Genomic DNA, 13,518 nt, shown 5'->3' with positions numbered 1-13,518 from the left:
GAATGCATAACCCAGACAGGGATACTCGGGGAAGGCGGGGAAGGCGCTGAGCCTCTTTGTTAAAATGAGGAAAAGCAAATATTAGGTGTTAAAGTCATGCCAGCCCCAAATGGAGACTTTCTTCTTGATGTATTCAGAAGGACTGATTGAAAGGGACTGGAGAAAGGCGGAACTTCCTCCCTCATGATTCAGAATTCTTCAGTGCCACATCTGGATACTGCCTCGAGGTATCAGCACCACGTAACATCCTGCTGGGGGGGTACATACTAGGGGACCCGAAGCTCAGGGTGGCACACCAAGTGAGTGGCAGGGCCAGGGTTAAAACGTGTCAAGGGTCTCCATGCATGTAGCATGAGGGACAGGCCCCCAGAGGAGGCCCCACTGTGTCCAGCTTTCACTGGACACTTACGGGTGCGTTGAGGCACTGCAGCTTCTTGGGAAAAGAAGTCACATCTTTGGACCCTTATCCTGAGAGATGATGCCTAGACCCTATGTTTCTAGCACAATCTTCACTCGCAAAGCACCCCAACATCTCCCTGACGGCACACTTGAAAAGACAAGGGGACAGCAATCCAGGCAAACAATGTGAATGCAATGGCCCTGGGGCATAAAACAAAGTGGTAGTTTGAGGGACAGAGAGGAAACCAATGTGGCCGGAGCAAAGTGAGTGATGAAGAGAGTAGTTTAAGATGAGGCTGGAGAATGAGGCAAAGTCAGATCATTGCCGGACCTGACTTTGAAGGTGTACCAGAGAAAATAGACCGGTTGGGAGACTACTGTAGTAGTCCAGAGAACTAGGGTGTTGGCAGAGAAGAAAGAAGATGGACTCAGAATCCATAGGTCTTTTCTGAAGGATTGAGTATAGAGAAAGAACCAAATAGGACTCCCCAGTTTCTGGCTTGAGCAGCTGGGTAAGAAGGTGGTACCACCTACTGTGATGGGATGTTCTAGAAGAGGTCACGATTTGAGTACTTGAGTCATGTGCTCCATTTTGGACATGAGTTTGAGATGCCTGTTAGCCAAACTGACAGACATGAGGCAGACAGTTGTACCTCCAAGTCTGGAGTTCAGGCAGCAGCCTGGGCTGAAGATAAACATTCAGGAATTGGCAGTACTTAGATATTGAAAGACATGGGATTGAATGAGACCAATCGAAGGAGACAGTATAGAGAGGGACCTGAGGAAAGCCAACATTTAGAGGTCAAGTAGAGAAGTAGCCAGCTAAGAAGACAGAATTGGGACCAGTGAGGTCATAGGAAACCAGAAGTTAGGAGCCACAGAGGAAACAGTTGCAGAAAAGAGCAAGTGGTCAGCCATATCCACTGACTGCTGCTGTTAAATCCAGAAAAAAAGGCCTTGAGATTTGATGTTGTGATGACCATGCTGAGTGGACGTCAGCAGACTGGTCGGGAAAAAAACAGATGAAAGAGGAAATTGGAGGTGAAGAAATGGAGGTAGAGGTGTAGCAATCTTTCAAGAACTTTAACTGCAAAGGAAATAGAGAAATGGAGAAAGGATTTATGTTTTGTAAGGTAAGAGATCCTAGAACATTTGTACTCTGGGGGGGTGATCCAGTAATGATTCCATAGAGAGGGAGACACTGACGATACAGGACAGAAAAGATGATTGAAGAGTGAAATCCTCAAAACGAGAGTTGGATGAGCGTTGGCCTGACAGACACACACAGTCACCAGCATTCCCACTGACACATACACATCACCACCAACGGGCATGGTAACAAATCTGTACACCCAATAGCCAAACTGACAGATGCACCCACCAGCCCACCAAGTCACAGGAATACACATACAGTATTCACTTGACACACACACACACACACACAGCAACTAACAGCCACATTGACATGTCAGATAGACCAACATCTGTACCTCCTGTCACACAGAGGGGCCCCCAGTCCCCTCCATCCCCTTAGGGGCCCCTTCCCACCCTACCCTCTGCCCAATTCCCAGGCGCTGCCTCTCCCCAGTGACATTGCCCTCTTTGGAGGCAAATCCAGGCCTGGGCTAAAGAAGGACAGGGAGGGCTTCATATCCAATGAAAGGTTTTATTAAGAGAATGAGAGATGGGGAGATGGGGAGGTACATTAACTGCAGGGGCAAAAGAACCACAAATACAAGATCCCAGCGACAACCACAGGGCACCTGACACACCTTTCTTCCCTCCCAACCCACCCACAGCCCTCTGTGAGCAAAAACACCCTCTCCCTTCTGGTCCAGCTGGCCGTATCAGTGCATGGCCAGAAAACAGTGAAATGAACCCCAACTCACTGGGATAAATAAGTTGCACTGGACATTTTAAAATTTCAAATTTAATCACAACATACATAAATAAATAGGACAGACAGCAACAGGACTGTGATGAGCAGCCTGGATTCAAGTTCTGCAATTTGTGCTTTATCTTCTTTGTTCCTTGAGGACCCCTCCTGCCCATTTCTTTCCAAGAGTAGGAAGGGTACAAAGAGTCCACTGGGGTCTCTTCCTTCCAGCACCCCTTTTCTGGGGGTAGGAGATTCTGGAATGAGGGGCACCAACTCCTCAGTAGCACCTCTGATTTATCAATTTCCCTCCTGCCACCAGTGAAAACCACAAAGGCTTTGGCCTCTAGAAGCACCCACGGCCACCCAGGCACCCTAATGGAAAGGGCTCTGCCCCATGAGCCAGACCTTTTCATGTCATTTTCTGTTCAAACCCTGCTCAACCATCAAAGGTCAGAAAATTGCACACATGAGACAAATACCTGGGCCCTTAACTTAGCAACACACCACCACAGAGAGGCCACCCTCCCTTACTCTAAGCCAGATCCCCAACTCTGGGATCTCTGGATGAATGTTCTCTTTCTGGCCTGACTCTAATCCCACCTTTCAGTCCTTTCAGGCCCACCCCCAGGAGCTAAGTGCCTGTTTCAGGGCCTGGGAGCCCCTTAGGGATGGGGTGGGAGAAGCAGTTATTTCCGATGCTTGGCATCTTTCTCCGAAGCCTTGGTTTCACCGTGTCCACTGCCCACACTGCTTAGAAACATCTTGTCCAGCCCCTTGAGTGACTCCAACAAGTAGTTCTGGAAGGCAGTGAGGGCAGCACAGATGGCAGGCCCACCGAAGCCATGGGTGATGAGGCTAAAGTGTGTCAAGCAGCTCTGCACTCCGGGCTCCAGGATGAGTGCTGGGCGGCTGTTGCCCAGCGGTGAGCGGTCCTGAGCCATCAAGTCTGCAAACTCCTTGCAGATCTGCCTGGTGGGAGAAGGAGGGCCAGAGGTTGGAGGACAAAAGTCTGAGCCCAGAGAAGGACCTACTACATGCTAGGCATTTTACAGACATTAGCTACACTATTGCTGACCCTCCCAACAGTCTGCAAAATGATGAACATACTGTTTTTCACAGAAAAGGTAACTAAGGTTCAGAGAAGTCATGTGACTAGCCCAGTATCACACAGCTAATAAACAACACATGCCGATTACCCTATAATCTTTCTTTTTTGGATGTCCGGCCCATATTCAAAGTGCAGCTCAGCTACTTACTACCTTATATAGGAAACTTTCCTTGATTCCCTCTCCCACCCCAAACACCCAATGCTTTACAGAACTTTGTCTTTGAAGCTATTAGGAAACAATCCAGAATCTGCCGGAAATAATAACTAGCAGTGAATATAATTGAAGCCTGGATGCCGTGCCAAGCACACTGTCTGTATCATCTTACTTAATCTTCACAAACAAGTCTATACTACTATTATCCCCATCATATGGACAAGAAAACTGGTTTGAGACAGGTTGGATGACCTGTCAAGGTGACCAAGCTGGGATTTGAACCTAGCTCTAGTTTGCAGCCATTCATTATTCATTCCTTTGTGCATCCTGTGTATGGCTCGGGCAAGAGGATCACTCATCATTTTTGCGTCACCATGAAAGCCAGCCAGTATCTTAGACAGGACTGAGGCCCACGAAGTGCTTGATGAGTGAGCTGATTAGTGAGCACGTGAGCCCCACCCTAGGTATGTTTCTCCAGTCACAGTATGAGCAGCCTCAGAGATGTCTCCATTTGGCAGTCCCAGGACTGTGCTTCCTCTTCTGCCTTGGGGACTTGAGGCAAAGCCTCAAAGGCAGGACAGTGGACTTGTCAGTTTGAAGGACTGCGTTAGGTGGGAGGACTGGATGTTCTAAGCTGGAAACAGGCAAACCCAAGGATGTGAGGACAGGGTTGCCAGGAGTGGGTGGAGTTTGTGTGGGCCAGACTGTGGGGCCCTCAAAAGAGTTTGAACTTTAGCCTACCAATTGGTAGTTCTCAGATTTCTCTCTCTCTTTTCTTTGTATTTTTAAAATTTTTTTGAGACAAGGTCTTGCTCTGTCACCCAGGCTGGCGTGCAGTGGCACGATCCCAGCTCACTGCAGTCTCAACCTCAGCCTCCCGAGTAGCTGGAACTACAGGTACGCACAATCACTCCTGGCTAATTTTTTTTAGTACAGATGGGGTTTCGCCAAGTTGCCCAGGCTGGCCTTGAACTCCTGGGCTCAAGCAATCTGATCACCTCAGCTTCCCAAAGTGCTGGGATTACAGGTATAAACCACTGCACCCAGCCTATCTTTCTTTCTCTCTTTCTCTATCCCCCTCCTCTCTCTGTCTTTTCTTGCAGTGAGACTGCCAAGGTGTGAATGCTTACGTTCCCCAGAATTCATATGTTGAACTCCTACCCCCCAGGTGATAGTATAAGGAGGTGAGGCCTTTGGGAGGTGATTAGGTCATGGAGGTAGAGCCGTCGTGAATGGGATTAATGCCCTTATTATAAAAGAAGTCAGAGAGAATCCCATTCTCCCTTCTACAATGTGAGGCCACACAGCAAGGTGCTGTCTATGAGCCAGAAAGCAGGCCCTCACCCGACACGGAATCTGCCTTGACCTTGAATTTCCCGGCCTCCAGCACTACGAAAAATAAATTTCTCTTGCTGGCTGGACGCGGTGGCTCACACCTATAATCCAAGCACTCAGGGAGCCCGAGGAAAGTGGATCACCTGAGGTCAGGAGTTCGAGACCAGTCTGGCCAACATGGTGAAACCTCTACTAAAAATACAAAAATTAACCAGATGTGGCGGTAGGCACCTGTAATCCCAGCTACTCAGGAGGCTGAGGCAGGAGAATTGCTTGAACCCAGGAGCCGGAAGTTGCAGTGGGCCGAGATTGCACCACTGCACTCCAGCCTGGGCAACAGAACAAGATTCTGTCTCAATAAATAAATAAATAAATAAATAAAAATTTCTGTTGTTTATAAGCACCCAGTTTATGGTATTTTGTTATAGCAGTCCAAATAGACTAAGATAAGAACTCTTTTGGAAGAACTAAATCTTTCCCCTTTTTTTTTTGAGACGGTGTCTCACTATGTCACCCAGGCTGGAGTGCATCAATGCAATCATGGCTTACTGCAGTCTTGACCTCCCAGGCTCAGGTGATCCTCCCATCTCAGCCTCCCAAGTAGCTAGGACTACAGGAGTGCACCACCACACCTGGCTAATTGTTGTATTTTTAGTAGAGACCAGGTTTCACCATGTTGCCCAGGCTAGTCTCCAATTCCTGGGCTCAAGCGATCCGCCAGCTTCAGCCTCTCAAAGTGCTGGGATTACAGACGTGAGCCACCTTGCCTAGCCTGAAAAACTAAATCTTGGGGCCGGGTGTGGTGGTTCACGCCTGTAATTCCAGAACTTTGGGAGGCCAAGGCGGGTGGATCACCTTAGGCCAGGAGTTTGAAACCAGCCTGGCCAACATGGTGAAACCCTGTCTCTACTTAAAATACAAAAAATTAGCTGGTCCTGGTGGCAGGCGCCTGTGATCCCAGCTACTGAGGAGGCTAAGGCAGGAGAATTGCTTGAACCCAGGAGGCGGAGGTTGCAGTGAGCTGATATCGCACCATTGCGCTCCAGTCTGGGAAACAAGAGCAAAACTCCATCTCAAAAAACAAAAACAGGCCGGGCGCAATGGCTCAAGCCTGTAATCCCAGCACTTTGGGAGGCTGAGACGGGCGGATCATGAGGTCAGGAGATCGAGACCATCCTGGCTAACACGGTGAAACCCCATCTCTACTAAAAAGTACAAAAAACTAGCCGGGCGAGGTGGCGGGCGCCTGTAGTCCCAGCTACTCGAGAGGCTGAGGCAGGCAAATGCCGTAAACCTGGGAGGCAGAGCTTGCAGTGAGCTGAGATCCGGCTACTGCGCTCCAAACTGGGCGACAGAACGAGACTCCGTCTAAAAAATAAAAAAACAACAAAACTAAATGGAATACTAGTTTGTTAAACAGGCCCTGAGGTGCCCTCACAGACCTAGTTTGAAAATCAATGCAGCGGGAACCGTTGAAGATTCTTGTGCGGGGCGGGGGGCAGATACATGTGCAGGGCGGTTGGGACCAGGGAGACTCTCGGTGAAGGTCCGGGAGTGAGATGAAGACCTGAGTAGAGGAGGCAGCATGTGAACGGTGGTGAGGGAGGCACAAAGGGAATTGCAGAGCAGTCAGGCATAACTTGGTGGCCTGATGGACATCACTGGAGCAGAGGGTCGATGGGCAGGGCTAGAAGAGGGAGCCTCACACCTGCAATGGGGACTGCGGCTGGTGGTGTCCTGGGAGTGTATGTGACTGCAGGACCCATGCGTGAGCCTGTGTGAGCCAGTATGTGACACCACTGTTCTTGATGCATGGAACCCAGATATGTTCACATGTAGTGTCCATGTGTGCTCCAGGAGCTTGTGAGGAGTGTTCATGTATGCCTGAGTATGATAACCATGATGCACAAATATACCCATATGTGGCGCCCAAGTGTGCCCATGTGGCATGCACACATGTGCCCAGGATAGCCTAAGCAGGGAGCCTAGGTGCCCATGTGTGGTGCCACATGGGCTGCACGTACGTGTGTGTGCTCACTGCTCATGTACACAGCGGCGCGCAGGTATGTGTGTGTGCTCAGTGCTCATGTACAGAGTGGCACGCATGTATGTGTGTGCTCACTGCTGATGTACACAGTGGCTCACACATACATGTGTGTGCCCACTGCCCGTGTACACAGTGGTGTCCATTGTGCCCATACATGTCTGTCTGTGCATGGCAGCCATGTGTGCCTGTGCGTGATGCCCTCACTCACTTGGCGGCCAGCAGCATGCTCTTGCGGCTGTGCAGCTCCCCCGGGTCAGCATGCTGTCGGCACAGGTACTCGGCGGCTGCCTTGGCTGGGAACTCGGTCTCACAGACGTAACCGAAGTCTCGGGCCAGGTGCACGGCCTCTCCTGGGGGGAGGGGAGCTGTCACTACTGCCAGGTGTACCTCTGCGCCTGGAACACAGCTTTGAACCTCTGACCCCCTGGCCAGGGGGATCCTGCTCCATCCTGCCTCTGTAGATGCCCCCTCTGACTTTTCCTTCCCAGCCCAGCTCCAGCCCCAATTCCATTGCCCTCCCTTGGGGCCATTAGGGTTGGGCTCTGAGCTCAGAGATGGGATCTGGGCCCACCATGTATTCCAGAGGCACCAATCTCCAGGGGCTGTGACCCCCTTCATCACTTTACCACATCCAAACACTGGCTACTCCCCACTGACACACTCACACCCACACACACATACACACACACTGCAAGGTCTCCATTGCACATGCATGCACACATGTACAAAGACTACACACAGAAATCACAAACAAGCCTTCCGCATGACAGAGAGCATGCACACAGATACTGCAACACTTACACGGATACACACACCACTCAACACACCCTCCTGCATTAGAGACAGTCACACCAGACAACTCACTGGCCCTCGCAGCCACTCCCATGCCCACCTTCAGGCTTCACTCACCTTCCACTAGCGAAGTCAGCAGCGTCACATTGGCAGCCTTGCGACGGCCAGCTGGCAGGTTGAGTCCAATCTTCTCTAACCGTTCCCGCAAACACCGGCCCCCATTTTTGGACTTGGCCCTTGACATGCACAGAGAGAGACAGACATACAACTATGAAGACAAGAGAAACGCGTGGAGACCAAGTGACCACCAAAGGGCCTTGTTGCCTCCACCAGCCCCTGTTGAGGTTTGGGTCTGGTCCTGGGGATGCTCTGGGGTCTCTTTCAGCAAGGGCGCAACCTCTTCCTAATCTCCATGGTTTTGCAGCCAAGACAGAGGCAGGGGGCCAGCACCCAGCTCCAGGAGCCCCTCAGTTCACTCTAGTCCTCTCAACAGCAGGGGCAGCCAGGGTGCAGCATCCTGGGGTCCTTAGCACACCAGATGGCCCACACACAGCTACCCGGGGATACACAGACCTATATGTAGAGACGCACAGTGACATACAGAAAGAGGGACACATAGGGAGACACAGGTACACACATAGCCACCTGGGGACTCACAAACACACACACGTGAAAGAATAGAGACACGTAGAACCAATAGAGACAGACATATGCAGAGACACAGACTCAGACACCTAGGGACACAGAGACACAAGATCACACCAAGTCAGGGTCCCAGGAACACATGTACAGACACTCAGGGACTCACAGAGATCCTCCAAGATGCTACGAGTGAGGAGATATCCCCTATGACTGCACAAATGCCACTCCCACACACCAGATGGCCAAACATCCATGTGACTAGCTCCAGATGCACAGGCAATCATACACACACACACACACACACACAGCAGGACACACTCTAGGCCACACATCCCACGAGAAGAAACACAGGATACTCACACTCATGGAAACACATGCTCCTGGCCATCCGCTACTATAGGCACATGCACACACACACACACATGTCCACACCATCCTCAGACTCATCCAAGCTCATGGCCCTGAAGCAGAAATACCCTTCCCAGGCACAAGGACATGCACAGAGAGAAAGAGACACAGGTCTAGGAAGACGAACCATGGACTACCATGCTCCACACCCCAAAACACACAGGGCCTATGCTGCCACACAGAATGGGCNTTTTTTTTTTTTGAGATGGAGTCTAGCTGTCACCAGGCTGGAGTGCAGTGGTGTAATCTCAGCTCGCTGCTGCAACCTCCGCCTCCCGGGTTCAAACGATTCTTCTGCCTTAGCCTCCCGAGTAGCTGGGGCTATAGGTGCCCATCACCACGCCTGGCTAATTTCTGTATTTTTAGTAGTGATGGGGTTTCACCATATTGGCCAGGCTGGTCTCAAACTCCTGACCTCGTGATCCACCCACCTTGGCCTCCCAAAGTGCTGGGATTACAGGCATGAGCCACCACGCCTGGCCAGAAGTTGATTTTCTAAAATTCACTTAGACATTCTTGGCTATAAGAGAAAGGAAGTTCTTCCTGCAGTCTAACCTCCATCCTCCTGCTTAGCCTCGGGGGAAGGGAGAATATTGAAGCACTTGCTTCTTTAGCGGAATCCTTTGGCCCTCTCTTCCTTTAAGGAGGTGAGAGCCTTGGTAGACAAGGCCTCGTGTGTGCATCAGGAGTGAGGCTCGAGTGTGGAATCTGGGACTAACAGCTACTGAGCACTCACTGCTGTGAGGTCCCATAGATAAACCCACTCAGTCCTTGGAACAACCCACAAGGGGCTACACTTATCGCTATTCCCATTTTACAGATGAGGAGACCGATGTCCAGAGAGGTGAAGTAATATGCCTGAGATCACACAGCTGGTAGACGGAGAACCAGTAGCAAACCCAAGACTGCAGTCTCAAAGGCGGTGCTCTTAGCCTTGCAGCCTATTGGCAATATTGGCTGAGCACTTGCATGCCAAGAATGGTGCCAGGCCTGAGGAATACAAAAGTAGGAAAGGCTAGCCTGATCCCAAGCCTGGCAGAACGTCACGTCTCTCCCTCTCTGGATAAACCTCCTCACCCCAACCCAGCAGCCCAGCCAGAAACCTCTGTGATACCCTCTGCAACGCTCTCCCCAACCACATCATCCCATCCATCACCACATCCCGTCCATCACTACATCCTGTCCATCACTAGATCCTACAGCTTTCTTTTTTTTTTTTCTCCCACCCCTGCCCATCCTATGACTTTCATTTCTTTATATGCCTTGGATGTGGCCACTGCTCTGCATGCACACAGACACAGGTTCACTTCCCATGTGAATTTCTCCACAGACCTTGCTCTGGTCTCCCTGCTCCAGTCCAGACGGATCTTTCCATCTGGATGCATCATTCTGCAGCTGAAAACCCATCCTAAAACTCATTAGAGCCCGGTCAGTTCCCTGAGACTCAAATCCCAGCTCTAGAGCTGGACAAAATGTCACCTGTCAATGAGGGCCACGTGCTGAAAGTTCAAAGACGTTAAAGTGGGACAGCAAGTAAGGAGCAGAAATGAACCTTGAACTCTCAGCACTGACTCCAAAGTTCACAGCTTTAACCATCACGTTACAATGGCCTCCTTCACCCTCCCTTGTGTTCTGGCTCTGCCTGCCCCTCTTGCTGAGTCCCCATTTGTCTGTTGGGCTCTAGACCCAAGTGACCAAGGGAAATATAATGTGAGCCACATGTATACATTTACATTTCCTAGTGTCCACCATTTTTTTTTTTTTTTTTGAGACAGGGTCTTGCTCTGTTGCCCAGGCTGGAGTACAGTGGTACAATCACAGTTCACTGCAACCACCACCTCCCAGGCTCAAGCGATCCTCCCACCTTAACCTTCCAAGTTGCTGGGACTACAGGTGCGTGCCACCATGCCTGGGTAATTTTTGTGGGTTTCATAGAGATGGGGTTTCACCATGTCGCCCAGATTGGTCTTGAACTCCTAGACTCAAGCTATCTGCCCGCCTGCCTTGGCCTCCCAAAGTGCTGGAATTAAAGGGGTGAGCCACCAGGCCTGGCCCACATTTTAAACAGTAAAAGAAACTTGTGAGGTTAATTTTAATCAATATAATAGTAAATAATATGTAACATTTTAGTATATTTTGTTTATCCCAATACATAAAAAATAGAATCATTTCAACATGTAATCAATATTTTTAAAATTATTAGTGAGATATTTTACATTGTTTGAAATTAGTTTTCAAAATTCAATGGACATTTTATGCTTAAGCGTATCTCAATTCAGACTAGTCACATTTTGGGTGCTCAAGAGCTACACGTAGCTAGTGGCCACCTTGGTGGACAGCACAGCTCCAGGCCTCAAGGGAGGAGAGGCTCAACAGGTAACATAGTAAGTGGGCTGTGGGGGAGGTTGGCAGGCTGGAGGGCACCTTATGCGAAGTCCTGCCAAGTAGGACACAGAGCTCCTGGTTTGTTTGTGTTTTTGTTTTGTTTTGCTGGTTTGTGAAACTAGGATTCTGGATTTTTATGTGAACTCTCTGGATTTTAAGCATTGGCAATGATTCAAAGATTTAAAAACCCAGCACAGGCCAAATGGAACAAGTGTGAAGTGCCTCCTGGGATGTGGTGACTCCCAGGCTGTGAGCTCTTTGAGCCCCACAGTGCTTCTTTGGTTCTCAGGGGTCCTTCTCCACTCTACTGAGTTTAGGCATCATCCCCTGTGCAGAGCTTCCCTCTCCTGTCCCCCAGCTCCCTCTCACCCCCATCCCTGGCCTTACCGCACTGAACCTTCCTGGTTTGTTTCCACGGCTGTCTTCTCTACCAAGTATGAGTGTGTCGAGGGCAGAGTCTTGGCACAGGTGGCCATAAGTGAATATGAAATAAACTAATGATGCAAGGGCCCTGGGAACCCAAACTGAACTATACTGCATGTATTACAAAATTATACCTAGAGCTTGACTTTAAACAAATAAAACTACAAATTGGGCCAGGCACAGTGGCTCACACCTGTAATCCCAGCACTTTGGGAGGGTGAGGTTTGCTTGAGCCCAGGAGTTCGAGACCAGCCTGGGCAATACAGTAAGACCTTGTCTCTACAAAAAATACAAAAATTAGCCAGGCATGGTTGCACACACCTGCAGTCCCAACTACTGTAGAGGCTGAGGTAGGAGGATTGCTTGAGCCCAAGAGGCAGAGGTTGCAGTGAGCCGACCACACCAGCCTGGATGACACAGTGAGACCCTGTCTCAAAACAAAACAAAACCAAAACTTACAAATTGATAAATTAAAAATAAAAAGAAGGGCAAAGTAACTGTCTTCCCTCCCATCACCCCTCACCAGAAGTAGGGGTTGGAGAAACAGGATGAGCAGCCTTCTCCATCCAACTTCTATTAAAACCTAGGGCCTCGGCTGGCTGAGCATGGTAACTCACACCTGTAATCCCAACACTTTGGGAAACTGAGGCAGGAGGATCACTTGAGCCCAGAAGTTCGAGACCAGCCTGGGCAACATAGTGAGACCTCATCTCTACAAAAAAATTATTTTTTAAGTTAGCCAGGCAGGGTGGCATGTGCCCATAGTCCCAGCTGCTCGGGAGGCTGAGGCCACAGAATGATTGAGCCCGGTTTGAGGCAGCAGTGAGCTATGATTGCGCCACTGCACTCCAGCCTGGATGACAGAGTGAAACTCCATCTCAAAAAAATAAAAATAAAAAAAGGTGACTATACAAAAACTGTATGCCCTTGTGATAAATACAGCAATGAGGATGAGCTGGAGTGTGGAGGGATGTGGTAGCCTGCATATGGATATTTGCAAGTGCTTTCTCTTGTTGATGCCAGATTTATGCAAACATAGATGCTGCTAGATATAAGGGCAGACATGACATTGCTCATGTGTTTGTGTATATGAGTGACAGACCTTGCTGCTTCCCCTACCTGTCCCTTTTTTTCTCAGAGCCTCTTCCCTTTTAAGTGGCAAGAGGAATGGAACCCAAGGTTAGGGAAGCAGATGGGTCAGGGAAGGGGCAGTGATGGAGGCAGGAATTAAACTAGCACAGAAGGCAAAGCGGAGACACTAAAGTTTGTCTCCGACACACACAGGACAGGATTCCCTGTGGTGACTCCTGAAGCTGAAGTGATCTAATGGTGTCCTGCTGGTCACATATGCAGAAGCCATTAACACACACACAGACACACACACACACTCCTGCAGACACAAGAGCTCCCAGTTATTCAACCTGTCAGACAAGGCACTCTGTCCACAGGTGGTAGATATGGTCTGACTTCAGAACCTAGGGAAGTGTGCAACAGACTCTCCCAGAAGGCTTGTTAAAATTGCAAGTTTTTTCTAGAAAAAACATAGGAGACCAGGTGTCATGGCTCACACCTGTAATCCCAGCACTTTGGGAGGCAAGGCGGGCAGATCATTTGAGGTCAGGAGTTCGAGACCAGTCTGGCTAACATGGCAAAACCCCACCTCTACTAAAAATACAAACAACAACAACAACAGAAAACTTAGGAGAAAAATCTTCACGACCTCAGGTTGGGAAAAGAGTTCCTAGATACAACACCAAAAGCAAGGCCCATAAAAGAAAATGATAGGCCGGGCATGGTGTCTGACTCCTGGAATCCCAGCACTTTGGGAGGTCGAGGCGGGCAGATCACCTGAAGTCGGGAGTTGTTTTTTTTTTTTTTTTTTTTTTTTTTTTTTTTTTTGGGAGTGCTCCTGCTTCGCCCCCGCGCGCAGGGTTGGCGGGGGGGGG

General features: G+C 49.7%; 1 protein-coding gene across 1 annotated transcript in view; it reads right to left on the bottom strand.

Annotated features, from left to right (window-relative positions):
- Positions 1-1,580: 1,580 nt before the first annotated feature.
- Positions 1,581-13,518, bottom strand: part of TFAP2E (transcription factor AP-2 epsilon) — a 30,273-nt gene continuing 18,335 nt past the window's right edge. Inside the window, exons 6-8 of the mRNA XM_017884424.1 lie at positions 7,832-7,950; positions 7,131-7,272; positions 1,581-3,247 (exon numbers count right to left, since the gene is read on the bottom strand). Coding sequence (XP_017739913.1) covers positions 2,965-3,247; positions 7,131-7,272; positions 7,832-7,950 — 544 coding nt within the window. The 3' untranslated portion in view covers positions 1,581-2,964. The remainder of the gene's footprint in view (positions 3,248-7,130; positions 7,273-7,831; positions 7,951-13,518) is intronic.

Source organism: Rhinopithecus bieti, unplaced genomic scaffold (assembly GCF_001698545.2).
Source record: "Rhinopithecus bieti isolate Rb0 unplaced genomic scaffold, ASM169854v2 scaffold_13029, whole genome shotgun sequence".
NCBI classification, from domain to species: Eukaryota; Metazoa; Chordata; class Mammalia; order Primates; family Cercopithecidae; genus Rhinopithecus; species Rhinopithecus bieti.
This window is presented reverse-complemented; position numbering and strand designations above follow the sequence as displayed.